General features: G+C 45.4%; 1 protein-coding gene across 1 annotated transcript in view; it reads right to left on the reverse strand.

Annotated features, from left to right (window-relative positions):
- The window catches only part of LOC112391556 (NT-3 growth factor receptor-like), a 61,663-nt gene that overhangs the window by 26,350 nt on the left and 15,405 nt on the right, over positions 1–19,908 (reverse strand). The window contains exons 4-5 of the mRNA XM_024732930.1: positions 17,895–18,067; positions 14,631–14,874 (exon numbers count right to left, since the gene is read on the reverse strand). Of these exons, the coding sequence (XP_024588698.1) occupies positions 14,631–14,874; positions 17,895–18,067 (417 nt within the window). The remainder of the gene's footprint in view (positions 1–14,630; positions 14,875–17,894; positions 18,068–19,908) is intronic.

A 19,908-nucleotide genomic window follows, 5' to 3' on the forward strand; every position in this document is an offset into this window, starting at 1 on the left:
ATATCACCAAGCATTTCTTTTTCTCTCCTCTGCTTTATTTTTCTTCTAAGGACCTGTTATTCTCTAACATGAAATATATTTTACTTTATCTTTATTTTCTATCTTCCTTACTAAGGTCAGAGATTTTTGTCTGTTTTATTCACAGTTGTATCCTTAGCACCTAGAACAGTTCACAGTACATGAAGTGAAGAGAGTGACTGTATGTCCCAATTTCTCAGGGAAGGTCCCAGTTTATGCCTGTGGTATCTATTTAATTATTAGTAGCTTCTCTTTTCATTCTCTGAGACATCCAAGTTTAGCCAGTCAAATACACATAGTTGATTAATAATAAATATTTGTTGAACTTAATTCATAAATTTGACCAATTTGATACTTTAATTAAGCCCATCAACTCCTGAAACCAAGAGTTTTACCTTGATGTGAATGAAATGCATATGATGTTTTAAAAGCATGAGAGTGATTAATCTCTTATAATGGTCCTGCTTTCAAAATTCTCACGAGACTGGCAAACATGGTCTGATAAACTCAAGCTCTACACAGCTGTTAGCACTGAAAAATCCTAAACGTTAATGCCTTTATTGGTAACAGTGCCAAGAAGAGATACCTATAAAAATGGGATCCTGGGCTTCCCTGGTGGCGCAGTGGTTGAGAGTCCGCCTGCCGATGCAGGGGACATGGGTTCGTGCCCCGGTCCGGGAAGATTCCACATGCCGCGGAACGGCTGGGCCCGTGAGCCATGGCCGCTGAGCCTGCGCGTCCGGAGCCTGTGCTCCGCAACGGGAGAGGCCACAAAAGTGAGAGGCCCACGTACCGCAAAAAAAAAAAAAAAAAAAAAAAAAAAATGGGATCCTGAGAGAACTTGGGAAGCTATGCTTAATTTACCTCCTTAACCAAATCATGAGAGAAATGAATGGAATTGTAAAAGCAACCCCGTTCACCTGCCCAGAAGACTGACATCAGGATAATGTCATGTAATAGAAACCAGAGGCTTCTCTCTTAAAAACGAACTACAACACACCCAGTTAGTGTCTGGAAACAGCATCTGGCCTGTGGGAAAGCATCTCGAGATGGCAAGAAGGACTCGTATTTCCTAGTCTGTGTGAGATTTTAAGGTTGGGTAGGTAAATTTTGTGTTTCTATTTTCCCAAGTGGACCATTCCCCAAACAGAAGGAAACAGCCTCTAGGCAAAAAGTGGAAGGAAGCGATCCACTTCTGTCTGATGATCAAGGCAAGACAGATGGAACTTTGACTAACGCTGCAGTATGTCCATCTCCACTCCAGAAACTACCGTAGAAATTACAATGGGGAGGGGGAAAACCTTCCCCTCAATACTCAGGGATATGACTCAGGCATGGAGCTCTGTAATAGCTATCCTGAACATCAAATTTCTTAGACTAAGCTTCACCTGAAGTCAACGGGGAGACCTCCAGTTTTTCAGACCCTGAAGTCTATGTGGTACTCTTAGTTCCTTAAAGGGAGTCTCTTAGGGAGTGTAGGCATCCAATGTGTATTCAAAACTCAAGGCACCCTTCCTGAAACGCAAGAAAGCAGCCAAACCACAGTCCATGCAGAGCCTCCAGCCTCTACCACACGCGCAGGCCCGGACAGAATCCCTGGCAGCCATTTGAACTCCGGCGGCTCTCCCAGATGTGCACCTCATTTTAGCAGAACATGGCCCCGGTCCCTCCACCACCACCACCACCACCACCACCACCATGCTTCTTGCCCATGAGACATCCGAAGCACATCAAAGCCTTTGGCAGGAAACTTCCATGAATGTTAAACGATGTCCCCATGATGGGAGGCAGGGGAGGAGATGTGGGGAGCAGCCCCAGCCCATGGAAGTTCCTCTCCAAAGTCTGCAAGCTGTCAGTTTGTGTGTGGACTGCCCAGCCCCCTGACCCCAGAAACGAAATCCAGACTCACTGTGGAAGCTGCCGATGCTTCTAGCCTCTGCCGCTGCCATGACACGCTGAGTGGGCCCTTCTGGCATAGCCCTTCCTGACAGTGAATGGGGGAGAGAGGGGGGCAGGGGAAGAGAGAAGAAAGGGATGAAGGCATAGGAAGGAAGCATGGAAGGACGAAAGCAAGGAGGAGAAGGGAGGTGGGTATATCCTTAACTGAATGGCCTGTCTCTCTTGGCCACAGCTTCCAAACAACTCTCCCATGTTACTAGAGAGAAAGGCTGACTGCATCAACTCATCCCAACTGCCCTCACTCAGGAGTCCATGGCTAGGCAGACACACCATCACACCACTCCTAGTACACGACAACCAGCTTCTTCCTTTGTGAGCCACCAAGATCCAACTGGTTTCCCTCCAAGTGTTCTACTCCTGCCCAGATAAGCCTTCCAGCCAACTGACTCTCTGAAAAGAGGTAGATTTTTACCTAGAATTTTCATCCCTTTAGGTCAAGAAATAGCACCTTCTCCAAAGCTTCTGAGGAAATATTTGTCTTCAGCGAAAAATCACTGAATTTATCACTACTTTTAGGGGTTTCTCTCCCAGATGCCCTTTCCTGCCTTTCCAATTTAGAAAGGAGGTGAGCTAACAGGACGTCATCTGTATAGAGCCTCAGCCCTCTTCCTCCTTGCTGTCAACAGAATCACCATTTATTTTCCCTGTTACCACTTGGGAAAAACCGTTTTCCCTCAAAAAGCCTCTTGAGAAGTCAGAGGAGGGGGTGTGTGTCAGGCTGCCTTAGAGAAGGAACTTACGGTACCTTAGCAATAGCATTTTTCAAGCACCTCCCAAATCAAGAGCTGTGGACAGAAGACAAGAGACACAGTCCCTGCTCTCAGTCAAACCAGAGGCAGAGAAGCACAGGAATGAATCAAAAAAAAAAAAAAGAAGCACATTCAGGGCTTCCCTGGTGGCGCAGTGGTTGAGAGTCCGCCGGCCGATGCAGGGGACGTGGGTTCGTGCCCCGGTCTGGGAAGATCCCACATGCCGCGGAGCAGCTGGGCCCGTGAGCCATGGCCGCTGAGCCTGCGCGTCCAGAGCCTGTGCTCCGCAACGGGAGAGGCCACAACAGTGAGAGGCCCGCGTACCGCAAAAAAAAAAAAAAAAAGCACATTCATGAAGCAATACATCTGTGTGTGTAAACCAATAGGGCGATGCCAAGGAGACCATCCCGTGAGGACAACGAAATGGGCATCACTGGGTTTTGATGGCAGTGAGGAACAGACAGAGAGAAAAAACAAAGGGGGATATGAGAAAAAGAGCACATGGGAAGTTGGGAAGAGAAGATGTTATGGGCTGAATTCTGTCCTCCCACCAAATTCTTATGTATTAATCCCCAGTACCCCAGAATGTGACTAGATGTATAGAAAGGGTCTTTAAAGAGGTAGTTAAGGTTAAAAGAGGTCATCGGGGTGGGCCCTAATCCAATATGACTTGGGTGCCTAGAAGACTAGGATATTTGGACCCAGACATGTACAGAGGGAAGATGATGTGATGACACAGGGAAAAGACGGCCGTCTACAAGTCAGGGAGAGAGGCCTCAGAAGAGACCAACCCTGCCAACATCTTGATCTCAGACTTTTGTGGTACTTTGTTATGGCAGCCCTAGCAAACTGATGCAGAAGTCCTTATGAAACAATGGGAAGGAGCAAGTGCCATTGTGGAATGAGGGACAGGCTGGCTAGGTGTCAGGGGGCTTCTTGTGGGAGGGAACAGGAAGGGGACTGGCAGAGTGCAGGGTGAGAAATGTATATTTTTGAGAAATTGTATTTCCCCAAGCTTTTAAACAAGCAGGCAGAATGATGAAAAGTTTGAGAAGTATGGGATGGAGGGCTCTGAGACTGAAGGTGCACACACTGATCCAAGTGTTGGTCTGATCAGGGTGTGAATTAGGAGCGTTCCAGCCAACATTCAAAGAACAAATGATGCTGAGGTGCTATGAAGAAAGATATAACAGGATTTGGTGAAGAATTAGGTACAAATGGGGAAGAGACAAGTTCAAAGATGACTCCCATTCCGGGAACCTCCCCAAAGAGTTTTTGTTCATGCCAACAGACTGCTGAGGAGTGGCTATTTGAGAAGTAGGAGGTCACCACGGTGAGTAGTATCTCCAACGAGACAAGTTTCAATCACCAATGAACTGTCCAGGGGAGACTTACTGGTTAAGCAATCAAAGAGAGAAGAGGTAGAAGCTAAAAATGTAAATTCAAACAGCTTCTGCACAAAAGCAAGAAAGGGTTATAACCATGTGAGTGTGTGAGCTTTCCAAAGTAGATGTCTAAAATGGTGGCACTAGAACTTCCAATGGGAAGGAGAGAAACCAGTGGAAGAGGTAAAGAATGGCTATAAAGGGGAGTAGATCATAGAGCATCATTAAGGCATTGAACAAGGATGTTAAGCAGTGGGGGAGTGGAGGGGCGGGAGAAGGAATGGGGCAGTTATTGATAATGTCATTCAACAGTTCAAAAATGGATTAGACTCTTTAGAGGAAAGGAATCTGAATTTGGCCGTGGTGAAATAATAAGTGAACCCCAAAATGCAGAGTCAAGGAAGGGGTAAGATCAGAAGCTTAAAAATTAAGACAGAAGATGAACACAGCCTATTAGAGTAGTTGAGGAGACAAATGAAAGTTGGAGGTGGCAGAAAGGTCAAATGAAGAGTTTTCTTTAAAGTAAAAGAGATCATAGAAGACAGAAAGAAAGACTTCAAGATAGAGTGAGACAAACAGTCACAGCAAGAGGTGGGCTAGAAACAGGGCAGGTGACAGATGGTGAGGTGTGAGGGAAGTGAGAAAGAATGCAGATGTGTGAATCTGTTGATATGGAGAGGGTGAATCTGGCCTAATATTTCACAGCATTACAAAAATACACATTTGACACAGTTCCTGGCATAAGCATAATAGTTCCTTAAATTACTCTGCCACTTCTAACTTTAAACTCTACCTAACTTTATGGAGACAGTACTATACTGTTAGACCATTTTAAATGTCTATTCACAAATGGCCTCACATTCTTTAGAAAACCTTACTTAGGAATCAGAATACGGAAACCATCTCTGCCCTGCCCAACTTTTTTGTGCAATCTGAGGAACACCAACTAATCTCTCTGAGCCTCGGTTTACTGGTCTGTAAGTAGGAATAATAACAATAGCCTGGTTGACCTCAAAGTCCTTTGATGATGACCAAAGAGAAGCACTGGACCTGTGAGATGGGAGACCAACGTTCTTATTTTAACTCTACCACCAAATAGATGCATGAGCTTGAGAAACACCTGCTCTTTCTCTGGAGTTCAGTGTCTCCATCTGTCAAATAAGTGGGTTCAACAAGATGACCTCCAAGTTGATTTCTAGCCAGGATTTCATGAGTTTGCCGGTGTAGATCGCTTACCCAAATTTCATGGCATTTATCAAGGGCTCTCACAACTGGCTTAGGAACAAAAGAGGTTAATGGATGTAGGAGGACAGTCCAATTGGGTGGCTTCAGTCAGGGGAGAGAGGAGGATTTAAGCAGAAGACTAGGAAGCCAAGAAGTCCTTGCTATCAGATCAACAGGGATATATCAGAATTTCTAAGCTAGATGACACTGACCATGTGATTCATCTGACTCCCTTGCTCTGATTTCTTCCTCATGTAACCTTCTCAGTGTGGTCAGGCTCCCCACACAGGCTGGCTTACTGGGAGTGAATGCTTTGATCACACAGCCTTTCAATAATCTGGTCCCCTGTGCACATTAGTAAATTGTCCTGGTGCTAACTGCAGTCTCATGGGTGTTTTAATTATTGTGAGACATTCTCTCAGGCCTTTTCACTGATAAGCAGACGTTTGGGCCTTTGGTAGGGAATCAGATCCTGTTGGCTTTTTCTTAGGTGACACCACTGCATCTTCCAGATATACCTACCCAGAATCCCCACATACTGACTATTGGTACCTGGCAAGTGGGGACCATTATAGGACTGTTAAGGAATAATGGCCGTTATTCCTTACCCATCACAAACACTTGGCATAGGGTAATATGTTTTTTAATTAAGCACTTTTATTAAGCGCTTTTTATGTGAAACATCACTGTGATAAAAATGGAGTGGGTTCCTTTGCCTTTAAGGGAATTTATGCTGTAGAGGGCTACAGGACATGCATGTACCCAAATGACTCAAGGACATGACTAACTAAATAAATACAAAGATCAGGAAGTTGGGGATTGACCCATTGAGTAAGAAAATTATCAACTTCAAGAACAAACTGGGCCACAACTCAAAGTTCCATCCTGGCTACAGAGGCTGGAGAGCATGACTCAGTGGAAGAGAGGTTGTCATGGTGAGTGGCAGAGTGGAAGAGATGGCCTACTGACAACCACTGCCAACCAAGTTTGGGGATGAACTTGTTTCCAGAGTGCACATGATCATCTACTAAGCAGACTATACTGCTGGTGATGGTGGTAATGGTGGTGGTGGCAGTGGTGATAAAATCAGCAGCACCCAAGCCAACAGTTCACAAAGCTCTTGAATATCCGTTATCTCATGTTATGCACAGGAATGAGCAGTGGCCATCGAGTTGCATATAATAAGAGATAAAAAGGAGGGAGGACTGGGCTTTAACCAGCCTTGTCTCTATCCCCAAGGCTCTGGGGCACATGACCCTAACATCTTCCTCTAGGGTAACAAGGGGCATCACACACTTAGGAGGCCTGGCCTGGAGAATGAGCTCTAGTTCTGAAGGCCTTTGTCTACCACAGAATTCATGGTTATGGTTATCAAAAGTTAGCTTCTTCTTGGAGCTACCAGGTCCGAAATGGGAAAGTTCTTCCTCTGACCAACTAGAAGTGCTTCCTTTTTCCTCCTGGGCTTCCAACAGACCAACTCCAGTGGTCTACATCAGTCCTGGAAGAGTGAGCGGCTTTGTTTTTATCTCCCCGAGTTCTCTTAAGTAGGCTCTTCTCTCCTTCAGTGTTAGGATCTAGCACCAAAGACCATCATAGGAAATACCTTGGCTTGTAGGTAACTTTAAATTATTTAAAATTTCTTATACGGATGGGCCCCAACTTATGATAGCCCAGCTTCAGCGTAGTGTGAAAGTGACACGCATTAGGTAGAAACAGCACATCGAATTTTGAATTTTGACCCTTTCCTGGGCTAGCGGTAATGCAGCAGGATGCTCTGACGTGATGTTGGGTAGCAGCAATGAGCCTCAGCTGCTGGTCAGCCATGAGATCACAACCCACACACTTACAACTATTCTATACCAATACGACCCTGCTATTTTTCACTTTCAGTACAGTAGTCAATAAATTACGTGAAACATTCAATACTTTATTATAAAATACACTTTGTGTTCGATGACTTTGTCCAAGTGTAGGCTAATATAAGTGTTCTGAGCACGTTTAGGGTAGGTGAGGCTAGGCCCTGATGGTCAGTAGCTTAGGTGTATTAAATGCCTCTTTGACTTAGGATATTTTCAAGTTACAATGGGTTTATCAGGAAGTAACCCCATCGTAGGTCGAGGAAGATCTGTATATGATTTCTACCTTATTCATTTACATAGAATAATAACTACCATCTATTGAGTGCCTAATAGGTACCAGGCAATTTGCATACATTATCTTATTTAACCCACACAAAAGAAGAAATTGTTCTCATTTTTTTTTTCTCAGATGAGGATCTAAGGCTTCGAGAGTTTAAGAAAATTTCCTGAGGTCACATAGCTCATAAGCAGAAGCTCAGGATTCAAAGGAATATCCATCTGCCGGCCTCCAGAATTACTGGGTACTTTGCCCATTTTCTCTTGGGTTCTTCCCATCCCCACCTCAGCTTTGTCCTGTGGGATTGGCTAAACTTAAAAAATAAACAACTGGGAGTAAAAACTCTGTTTAAAATTCTGAATATCAAACGCTATGTTGACCCAGTCCTCCTCCCTCTCCTCCTGTTTAGACTCAGATCACAGAGCCCTGGGCTTTGAGGATTAGGAGAGAAATACAGTCCCCTACTAGGAGGAAGTCAAGGGAACATACTGTTCTCTTTACATGCAAATATCTTTGTGTGTGTGTGTGTGTGTGTGTGTGCGTGTGTGTGTGTGTGTGTGTGTGTGTGTTTGCAGTACGTGGGCCTCTCACTGTTGTGGCCTCCCCCGTTGCGGAGCACAGGCTCCAGACGCGCAGGCCCAGCGGCCATGGCTCACGGGCCCAGCTGCTCCGCGGCATGTGGGATCTTCCCGGACCGGAGCACGAACCCGTGTCCCCTGCATCGGCAGGCGGACTCTCAACCACTGCACCACCAGGGAAGCCCACATACAAATATCTTAATTACAGCTGGTAGAGAAGATATTTGTATGGAAATTTATGTATCTTTATATGTTATATATTCAGTTTGCCATTAAAAAAAAAAAAAAGCCCTTTATACTTGAGGACCCCAAACTGGGTCTGTTATAATACTCGCCACTGTCAAGTTATAAAGAGGCTGCTATCCCCACCGTCCACAGGAGCAGAGAAGGATAAAGTGAACCAACACCCTGCGCCTTCTCCTCTCCTTTCTTGAGGTTGGGTTCCAGTATAAACATGCCTCATGTTCTTGAAACTTTCTGATGAGGATTCTGCCTGTCCTTATTTTTCTGCAATATCTGTCCCCATGGAGATCAGGCTGACTATGATAGCATCTATCCCATGCCTGCACCACTGTCACTGACAAAAGGAAACAACTAGATTTCAATATTACAGGGAAGTGAAACCAAATTTAGGAGACCCCTGGAAACTGCTCTCAGAAAGAGGATATTATGTTTTTGGCATGTCAAGGGAGGGAGATATTTATATCCCATTGATTCCCCTCCAGCAAATAAAACACAACCAATTACCTATTTTGGTCTCACTGAGCATCTTCACGTTTTCCTGAGTGTTATAATGTCTGTTTTATAATATAAACTGTGTTTATCTCCTCTAAGGATATAGGAAAATATAGACTTATTTTGCAGCAGGTAAAATTCTGGCTAGACATAACTGAGAACTTCCCACTTCTAAAGGGTGTTACGAATTAGAAAGAAAAATATAGATAAATCTCTCACTAATGATAGCTTCCCTTTGCCACAGCTGGAAGGAATAAGGGGGAGCCAGTGGAATCCCAGGAGACGCACCGGAATAGAGCAAGCAAACCATCTGTCGGGAATGATTCTGAAGCTGTTCTGCCTGGGGCCACAGGGGTGAAATAGATGACATTTAAGGCTCCTTCCAGCTTCATGTTTCTTTAAAATTGAATGATTTGGCATTTGTTCATCTGTTTTTAACACTCTAGGGATGCAGAATGGACTAGGTGGCCTAAAATATGCATTTGTAAAAAATCCATCCCGACCCTCCATTTCACTGTTATTCTTTTTCAAGCTTACAGTACAAAACGGATAGAGGCTTTGAGTTCCCAGGCCCTAGCCTTGAGTTCACCTTTCCCAGCCCCACTAATTCCGATGGCTTCTCTTCCACACTCCACTGCTAACCCCACAGCAAACAGCCTTATTGTCTCTTCCCTGGACCATTGCCATGGCTTTAGTGGCCTCGGGTCCCAGCCGTCTCTCCTACATGCCACTGCCTGATGACTGGTCCTCGCAGAGCCTCATTTACACTAAAACAGATGACAAACTTCCCATGACTGTCCTTCAGTTACCCACGTCAGAACAGCTGGCCTTTCAAGAGCTGCCATAGTGGTCCCATCCTTCCTTTACAAACATCCTTCCATGCATCTTTCATGTACCTTCAGGTTTGGCTGGTTGAGTGACACACTGTTCCAGATCACTCTCCTGGTTTGCCTATTTCAAAACTATCTTTATTCCTCCTAAAATTCAACCCACTGACTGCCTCAAGACCCAAATCATCCCTCTAATTACATGGGCTTTTGAAATTGGTAACCCTATTGTGTTATGGTGGAATTACAAATGTTCATCCTGTTTTACATTCCCTATGAAAATTTCATTTCCTTGGGAATACAGATCCCATTCTCTTCATCTTTGCACATAGTCAGGGAATTGTATTGAATCCTGTCCCCAGCACATGGACCTTCTCAATGGCTAGGGTATTTGGCACAAGGGGAAATAAACCAGCATGGACAAGTTTAGCAAATGTACAAAGTGGATCACTCATCCTAAGGCTGTATAAAGGATCTAACACTGACTTGCTGCTGGAGAATCTCAAGGTCTTGTACACATCACCAACCCTCTCCAAGGCTTAACTATAAAATGGAGGCCAATAATAGCTGACCTGGAAGATTTCAGAAGACCCTCTTCCTTTCCCAGTAGAGCACTAAGAGGCTGGTGAGAAAGTGCAAAGCTCCACAATCAGCATGTGTAAAACGAGCATGCCTCCTTCAGCTGGTTTTGGTGTGAGGGCTTACATGATCAAGCAGGGAGCCCCAGGACACAGGAGAATCAGGCGGGATTCAAGAGCAGAGTTATTCATCCACTGATTCTCTGCTGCTACCATTCTGGTTGTCACCTCTGTCACTATTGGGTGTAGCTGGAACACATAAGATCTGCCCTAGATCTTAACTGGGGAGCCTATTGAAGGGATCCCGATGCTTGGCCCTGCAGGGCATGGAAGCCCTTCCACAAAAGTGATGCCTATTCAGGCTCCTCTTGGTCTGGCCTAATCCACTTCCTGCCTAACTCTGAATTCCCATTCTGACTTCATTCATTCTTTCATGCATTTCTTCATATGTTTATTGGGTGTCTGCCAAGTTCTAGGTCCTGTGCCGGGCACGGAGGATGGCAGAGTGAACAGGAAGGTGCACCCCCAGCCCTCCGCATCAGTAGGATCAGAGCACCGATCTCTTACACCCCCATTCTTCCTGTATCAGCATACCACCTCCCCTCCAAATCAAAACATCTGAAAACATTTCTATTCTGGAATTCCAACCTCGTCTTCTTCAGGACGTTCTTTAATTCCAGATTTGAGCCCTAAACTCTTAGTGTTGTCTGATACTCTGAGAAAGATATAATGGTACCAAAACCCCACCCTTGTCAAAGCCAGGTTAAAGGCAGTCTCAGAAGTGTATGAGTCAGTGACCCATACAAGGAAAAGGGATCTGTCATGGGGCATAGTCTTAAGAAGCGAGAACAAATCGCTCTGGCACTCACTCTGGTGCAGAGATGTTTGTTTTCTCTCTGTAAATATGTAACAGGAAATTAAGCAGTTCACCTTTGTACATCATTTTCATACCACCTGTGCATGAGCCAGATGGCAGCTCTTTGTTTTAAAAAATTAAAACGGAAAGAATAGAAGGAGGAGTTTATCTCCACCTCTCCCTCTGCCCTCCTATACACACCCTGGAATCTACACTGGGCAGACGAGCGCGTGCGCACGTGCGCACACACACACACACACACACACACACACACACACACACGCCTGAATTATCTGCATTTAGCTATGCTAGGTACCAGAAATCAGCAAACTCCTAGGCCCAACAGATTTCGGTAACGTATGGTAGCCGAGAGGTGCAAACCTGTCCCGGGTGTCAGCTTGCAGAGAGAATCCTTCAGCGTCCTTGCTATCTAATAAATCACTGTATTCCCCCAGAGTCTCAGCCGGTGTACCAAACAAAAAAAAAATCTTTCATAAATCACCTGAACATGGACTTAGCTCTAAGATTCATGAGCAAGACCATATAAACACAGACCAGAAGAACAGGCAAGTACTGATGACCCAGTATTTCTATTTAAGTTGAAACCTTGGGAAGGAAATTTTTCAGAGGTGGTCAACATAAAGGCTCTGCTCCTTCGGGGCAGCTACACGATCCCAGTTTATTTTCCAGTGGTCAGGAGGTCCTTCTCTCTGACCCGAGAACTACATGTGGAAATAAGATTATCCCTGAGGTTCTCCTGCCTTGGGTGTGAAGGGGACTAAGGAAAATAAACAACAGTTTATCCAGTAAGTAGTGTATTCCAGGCTCTTTACACAGATCAACTTGCTTAACATCAGAAATAACCTGATTGAGAGACCATGTTTGTCCTCATTTGAAAAACGGGGAAGTTAAATAGAGGTTTCAGGAAAGCACATTGAGGTCCCATGGCTGTTAATGGCAGTGTTAGGATGTGAACATAGGTAACATTGGGCCCAAATACAGAACTCCCTTGTCACCTTGATGTCTTCCAATACGGATAATAAGACTTCACAGTTTATTGCTGATATGACCTCAGGCAAGTCTACTTCTGCCTTTTGTTTTACAGAAGGTGAGGGAGGGGTTGGGGCTGTGTACACATGACGACCTTGTGGGCACCTGTACTGAACATGAAGATATGACACAAGCTGCTCTTTGAATATGCAGAGTATAATATCTACCCACCATGAGTGGATATGCGGTTCTCTGATGGTGCATTGTGTTTTTACTGCAATAGCTATCCGTTTTTGTTTTTGTTTTTAAGTTTTTGGCTGCACCCCATGGCATGTGGGATCTTAGTTCCCCGACCAGGGATCGAACCCACGCTTCCTGCATTGGAAGGCAGAGTCTTAACCACTGGACTGCCAGGGAAGCCCCAGCTATCCTTTTTATATTTTATACTTCCTTGGGACCAAAGACACACATTTTCAGGCCAGCTGGCCTCTGCTTATACCTGGCTTAGAACTCATGTAAAGGGAACTGTGGATACCTGGTATGTGAACATGTTCCCACCTCACTCTCCCATCCTTGAATTCCAATCTGCCCTGGAGCCCACAGAAACAAGATGGATCTACTCCTTGTAGCACTCCCAGGTATAAAGGGCAACAGTTCACAACTGTTCAAGTCAGGGCACAGCAGGATCATTTGGAGATGTAGTCTTTTTCTTCTTCTCTCTTTTAAATCAAAATCAAGAAATATCAATCGCGCTCCTTGAAGCAAGCTTAAAGTTGAGTTTGCACACATTCTGGTCAGATATTGTTTCCCAACACCCTGGTAAAGCCAGTGGAGACCAGATTGGTATAATCAAACATCTGCCTCACACAGAAAAACAATGATCCATCCCCTGCTTTTATCAACACCAACATAAATCTGAGCTCAGCCAGATAGGCCAGCAAACCCCATTATGCAGAGTGCAGAAGCAATTAAACGGTGCCAGTTCCAGCTAGACTCAAGAAATCTATGACCCATGGGCCCTTAGTGACCACACCGATGCCTCTCTTGGAAATGACTGAAAAAAAAATTGGTCTAGATGCGAAAGAAAGACTCCACTTTGACATTTCCGGGCAGGTCTGCCCTGCCCATCAGTCTGTGCCTACTGCTACATCATGCTCCTTTTTCCATATCTAGGGATGTTGGACTGGGCAGGTAGCTAGAGAAACTACCCAGTTTTCTGCAGACTTTCTACCTTCGCTACTGTTTGGTCTACTTTGCTTCATATTCTCATGATGGTCTACCATCTGCCATCTTTTGGCTGTACCATGAACTCGTCCATTTTTAGCCACAAAAGGAATTTCTCAAATATTCCATTTTTCTCCAGGTTATGGCTAAAATAAAGTATCTTGAGTGATCCCTTATAACGTCTGGGCAATGTTGTTTAGGCAAAGCCATCAGGAGCATCCAGACAGAATTGATTTACAGATGCCAACCCCAAACCCACAGCCTCCTGACCCACCGTGCTCAGGCCAAAAAGACATATATCTAGGTCCTTTGATTCACAATATGATCATTCATTCTGTACAAAGAAGATGAGGGAAATGGCTGCCGTGCCTCTCAACCTCCAAAACATTGCCCCACCCTCTCCTTATATACCATCCAAACTCCTTACCCATTCAAAGACCCCAAAGTAAATCTTTCATATATCTGAGGCATCTGCCTCCCAATCAACTTGCAGAAGTTATCCTATCTCTGTATACAGGTTGCACCCATATTTCTCCTTTTGGGAATAAATGCCACTCTTGCCCACCCGTCCTTTCCCTGGCAATAATAACATTGTCAGAACCACTCACTGATCCGTGGGAAGATGATTCCCAAATACAAAGGGGAGCAAAATAAGACACCTATTAATATAAAGTAGACACTTTTATAGAGGTAAAATTGAACGTGATATCTCCTCTCACAATCAGAAAGCTTTTCCTAAGGCCCACCTGTACCTCTCTCCAAAGTTGGCAATGAGAACCTGCTTCCTTCCCTCATCTTTCCTACGCCATTTGGATAATTTTGCTCAGCTATACGTTAACCATTTTTGCTACTTTATGTTGGGTTCTGACTTCTTATCAAGATCTACCTTTGAAAACAAGCCTATAAGCTCACCAAATAATGTTAAAGAATAAAATGTGTCGTGGGTGAGGCTGGATACGGAACTCAGTTGAAAGATGTTAAAATGTAGCACCAAGTTGAGCTTGTCCACGTGAGCATTTGGGGATATATATACGTGTGTGTGTGTGTGTGTGTGTGTGTGTGTGTGCGTGTATCTGTTTGCATGAAGAATGAGTATTGATGGAAGTAAGAACACAGTGCATTATGTCATTGCAATGTAAGGATACAGTCAAGTATCCCTATCCAGGTGGAAGGGAGGAGTGAGCTATCCAGAGAATAATTAACAGGTATGTTGAGATGCAGGAGTGGCCAAAGGATAAGCATCAGATGTATATCTGGGCACAGATGTGTATATGTGTGCTCCGGAGTAACAGGGTTAATGGACAATGACAAAGACATGTGAGAAGGCACTAGCTCTGCCACGGATTGCTGCATCTGGAGAAGCCACCTTACCCTGTAGTAATCAGTGCTGTAGACATCTCTGGACATGCCAAAGTCTCCGATCTTCACCAGAAGGTTAGCTCCAACCAGGCAGTTCCTGGTGGCCAGGTCCCGGTGCACGAAATGCTGGGAGGCCAGGTACACCATGCCAGAGGCAATCTGACTGGCAATGTGGAGCATTTGAGAGAGCCCCAGCTCTCCTTTTGCCTGGCGTGGCTGCCCGTCCACAAGGATCATTGCATCTGGCCCATGGGCCCTGTGGGGTTAGGCAGAGAAGAGAGGGGGCAGAGAGAATTAAGGAGATCAAGGGGAAATGTCTTCTTGCGTTCCTGTTCTCTGGAATGCACCACAGAAATGAATAAGATCTCTTCTCAGTCTACTTATGGACTATTTCTATCTACCCAAAATTATATTCTGTGAGTATGGATGTGGTCAAACTCTACAACCAGATTCCCAACGAAGATGACAGCAGACGTGCTTTAACGAATCAGGGAATGAACCTACTCTTGAATGTGTTATGGTTATCCAGGGGCTTCCCAGGTTCTTGATGTCTACTACAGAACAATTAATAAAACAATTAACTCTTACACAGCCTTTACTATGTTCCACACACTGCTCTAAGTGTCTTAAATATTATATATTAATTCACTCAATCTTCCCACCCCGATTTTGAAGATAAGGAAACTGAGGCACGAAATGATCAGATCACTTGGTCAAAGTCACAGAGGTCCCACAGTGGCCACATGGGTGGCTCTGGAAGAGAGTTTTAAACTTTAAGCTTCCAGAGGGCTTGTTAAATACAATTCCTGGGCCCCTACGATTCTGATTGGCTAGGCAGAGCTCATTCATTTGCATTTCCCAGGGCTGATGCTTCCAGGGCTGATACAGTCCACATTTCAGGTAGCAACGCTCTTCAGTCTACCTCCTAACCTCTCCACCACACTGTCTAGGATTGGGTAACTTTTGTTAATGGCAAGATGGGATGAAGAGACCCTGTGACCCTGAGGCAGAGACCTGGGGAGCCACAGCACCTGCTCCATCCCAAATCATGGGCCAGATTTGTTATCCTAACACCTTGCCCTGTCATATCAGTCACTTTTAGTGTTCACTCTTTTCTCTAAAGAGCCCAGTCAGCTCTAACTACACCCAGGGCCCTTATTTATGAAGTTGTGGGCCAAGGAGCCCTGGTGTACAATGAGACCTCAGCCTGCTTTACTGCTTCTCCGGTTTCCACTGAAAGGTACCGTTAAATATAACACGTTCATTTTATTATCTCCTGTGGGCTCTGCCTACCTCATGCCTCCAGAGGAGAACTACTACATCAGCTCACAAGGAAGAGGGGTCAGCAGGCAAGCCACATTCCCACTTACCAGGAGAGTGCACTGCAGCCTGCCCCTAACACACACCAACTGGGAGATGCAAGAGCAGGAAGGGCCTTCTGCTCTCTTTTTCTTTTTCTTCCTGTTCCCTTAGAGCGGGCATGACAGTGGTACGGAGTGGCACTTGGGACCTCTCTTTAGCCTTGCTGGTGGCACTTGGGGCTGAAGGCACCACTGAATCTATGGGGAGGGCTTGATGGAAAATGGACCACGTCCCTCTGACCTCAGGGAAATGGAAGCACAGGAAGAGGAAGATCCTGAGTCCTGAGAAACGATGCTGCCTGTATTAGAAACTACCATGGTTCACAGTTCTGATAAAATAATAACTGTAATACTTTTAATCGTAGCTACCATTGACTGAACACCTAGCTACATGGGAAACTTGTCCAGGCCTTATACAAATATAGTCATTGAATACTCATAACGACAAACGTGTGAAGCAGTTATGAATAGTCTCATTTTCCAGGAGAGAGAATTAGGGGTTAATAACTTGCTCCAGGTTACATCACTAAGACATATTCAGAATATGAACCCAAGTCTGTCTTATGCTAAGGACTCAATTCTTCAGGAAAGGAGTAAATTTCACTGTGAAACCAAGTTCAGGAAGTTTAGAAAAGCCTACAGATACCTTCCAATTCCTCTAGGGCCAATTTTGGAAACCTGCTACCAACCCTTTCCATTCCCTCCTCAAAACACCACAGCACTCAGTTGAATGTCCCACTTCAAGGAGATGCTCATCAAGGCTTGGGGAGTGTGCTAGAGTTTGCCATAACCCACATCTGAGCTCTGGAAATCTCATTCTCAGCAGTGGAACCACACCCTAAAAGCGTCCAGGGCCCGAGTGTTCAATGTGCTTCCTGGGACCCTGGATTCCACAGACGCTCACAAATGCCTGCTTCTTCCACATCTGGGCACTACTTGGAGGTAACAGGTATGAGAGGCAGAGAAGTGCTAACTCTGCTCTGTCAATGAGATGCTATCTTCCTTGGGGAAGGTAGATTTCACATCTCCCCAAACCCCACTGTAACTCCATCCAGAACATCTGCTTGGGGTCTCAGTATCTTAAAAGTTCCATCAGGAGCCCCTCAAAATCCAGATGATCCTGCTCCAGGTTTGTGGAAACCCTTCTTACAAAAAATCCAATCCTTCTAGAACAGTGCTAGCCAACAGGACTTTCTATTAATGGAAATGTTCTATACTGTACTGTCCAATATGGTAGCCACTAGCCACATGTGGCTATTGAGTTTTTGAAGTGTGGCTAGTGAGACAGAGGAATTTTTAAATCTTATTTAAATTTAGTTATTGTAAATTTAAATTTAAGTAGCCATATATGGTTACTATACTGGATAGCCCAGTTCTAAATTTATCTGGGGGAAAATCTGCCCTTGAATTCAACCATCTCTGTCTCCCAGTGAGTTTGTAACCTTGTACCTTCTTATTCATCATCAAAAAGTCTCCGACAAAAAGGTTTTCAGGAGGTGTGGAAGGTGCTAGCCTCACTTTGCTAGTGAGAGCATAAGGCGCAAAGTCAGAAAGCTATTCACGGCATCAGGGGAAGGGCTGGCCCTAGAATCTTAAAGTTGGAAGTTACAGGCTGGCAGGTCCTCTGATCTCCCTCCTTGGACCCATTTCACACCCTGCCCTTCTTCTTAGTCTACCTTAGAATCAGGAAGAAGAGTACAGGTTCCTTTTCATAGCATCCTCAACATCCCCCCCTAGAAATCAGGGGCAAAGGCCTATATCCAACTGCTCAGGAGGTAATGTAGAAGAATGAAAGGTTGTTTTCATTTCTAATCTCCAGACTGAAGTGTTCAGAGGAGCGATAGGACTTCTGGCTCCAGAGAGAACCCCAGGGGTTCGGTGGGGGTTAGGGGCGGGGATGGCCATCCTCGCTTACCTGAGGAACTTGTTCAGATCTCCGTGCTTCATGTATTCAAAGACCATGATGAGGGGGTCCCCATCGCCACACACCCCATAGAACTTGACAATGTGCTCGTGCTGCAGGTTGGTGAGCAGTTCAGCTTCCCTCTGGAAATCCTTCCTGGCCGCCAGGGTGGGATCCTTCAGGGCCTGGAAACAACACGGATACCGGTTTTTAGCAGCTAGAGGGCAGGGGTTTGTCTGTTCCCCTCCTGGGAAGAAAGCTGGTGCCCATAATAAAGACAATGCTGATTCCCAACAAGTACGATCCTAATCGGCCTTTAAAGACCACGAGGCTAAATCACAATAGCCAGACCTGACTCCTGCCTCCTTCAGCATTTTGAACCTTGTAGAAACAGAAACCAACTTCTTGACACCCATGTCCCATCCCATCCACCAGCCAGTTATTTCAAACCTTGTTCATCTCAGAGCCCTAGGCTTCCTCAGAGATCAGTGTGAATGGCGGAGGGAGGGAGCTGGGAGGTAGAAGGCCTGACAAAGACCCATGCCCCCAAGAATTCCCCAAAGAAATGGTCTCACAGTTAAAATAAACAGTGGGGGAACCAGTGCCCCAAATGCTTTATCTTTGTAAATTAGCCTATGCTCACAGCCCATCTGAAATCAAGATGACAATGTAATTAAGTTTCCTTGCTCTATTTCTTGATTTTAGATTATGAAAAAGTGTATATTTGCAGAGAAACATGAACACTTTGGCTTCTAGAAGGCACCTGTGTCCTCCTTTAGGGGACTGAAGGAAGTACTGGGGTGTAATTGGGACTACAGCTGTGGGAACAGCAGTTAATGGGCAGAAGGCTTAGGACCCACCCAGGACCGGGGCCTGGTAAGGTATCACGAAGTCCCAGGGTAGGATGGGAGGGTGGGCATCTGGTGGCCACAGAAATGTCACAACTTGGCCCCTGTGGGAGTGGGAGACCCGGTGTGAGGGAGAAGCACCAGACCAAGCCACTTGCCCTGGGACCCAGGAAGATAAATGGAAGAGCAATGGTTAAAAGGGGTGTCAGTGAATGTGGACTTTGTAGACCAGAAGGGGAGGGTGAGACCAGACCACCTCCAAGGGTCCTTGAACAGGACCTTGAATAGAGCCCAGCAATGACCAGCGCAGCCATGCTGAATGATGAACTGTGAAGGGCAGGGTCATTTCTACAGGAGCAGCAGCCTGCACAGCTGAGCTCACATACGTCTTCGGCCTTCCCCATCCACCTCATGAGGTCAGAAGGCAAATGGAGCCAAACATCCACTTGCTTCAAATGACAGAGTTTAGTAACCTCAAAAGACAAGACACGAGGCAATGAAGGAATGGGTGTGAAGTTTACACATCATGTCCAGGGTAGTGGAAATCTAGACGCGATTGGTTTGCATTCCCTCTGCCAAGCATCTGGCCTTTTCTGGTTATTTAGGCAGACTAGGCTCCCCTGTAAATTCTGCTACTCTTGAGAAGCCTCCCGAACCAGAGATCTTCCTCTTGCCACTGCAATCCCCACTAGCTGAAATCCACAGGGCTGCCTTGGCTTACAGCGCTGCAGGAATGTGAATGTGCAAAAATCATATCTAAGGGGCCCATCAAACCTCCGTCAGTCATCAGCATACATTAGAGATGGTGGACTCGTAGCTTTAAAAGGGCACTAGATATCATGTTTCCACCTGCTCATTTCTGGTGGCTCAGCCCTCAGTTTCCTCTGGGGATCAGGACACATTCACACAACTTGGGTGACAGAAGCTAGAGTTTAATTATACCACAGTAATCTCTTGGTGCTGGGCTTCTTGGTGCCACCAAGTTCAATGGCAATGCCTCTAGAGCCATGGTGTCTCAGCCAGCGATCAAGGCCCACTCCAACTTCAACAAGCACCACCTTGCATTCTTTTCAAAATTTGGAGGTTTCACCAAAAAAATGTTGGATTAAATGATTCTACTCTTGACCAAAATGTTGGAAGCTGTCTAATACAGTTTTCCCATCTTACAGGTGAGAAAT

This window comes from Neophocaena asiaeorientalis, unplaced genomic scaffold, assembly GCF_003031525.2.
Source record: "Neophocaena asiaeorientalis asiaeorientalis breed wild unplaced genomic scaffold, Neophocaena_asiaeorientalis_V1.1 scaffold442, whole genome shotgun sequence".
Lineage (NCBI taxonomy): Eukaryota > Metazoa > Chordata > Mammalia > Artiodactyla > Phocoenidae > Neophocaena > Neophocaena asiaeorientalis.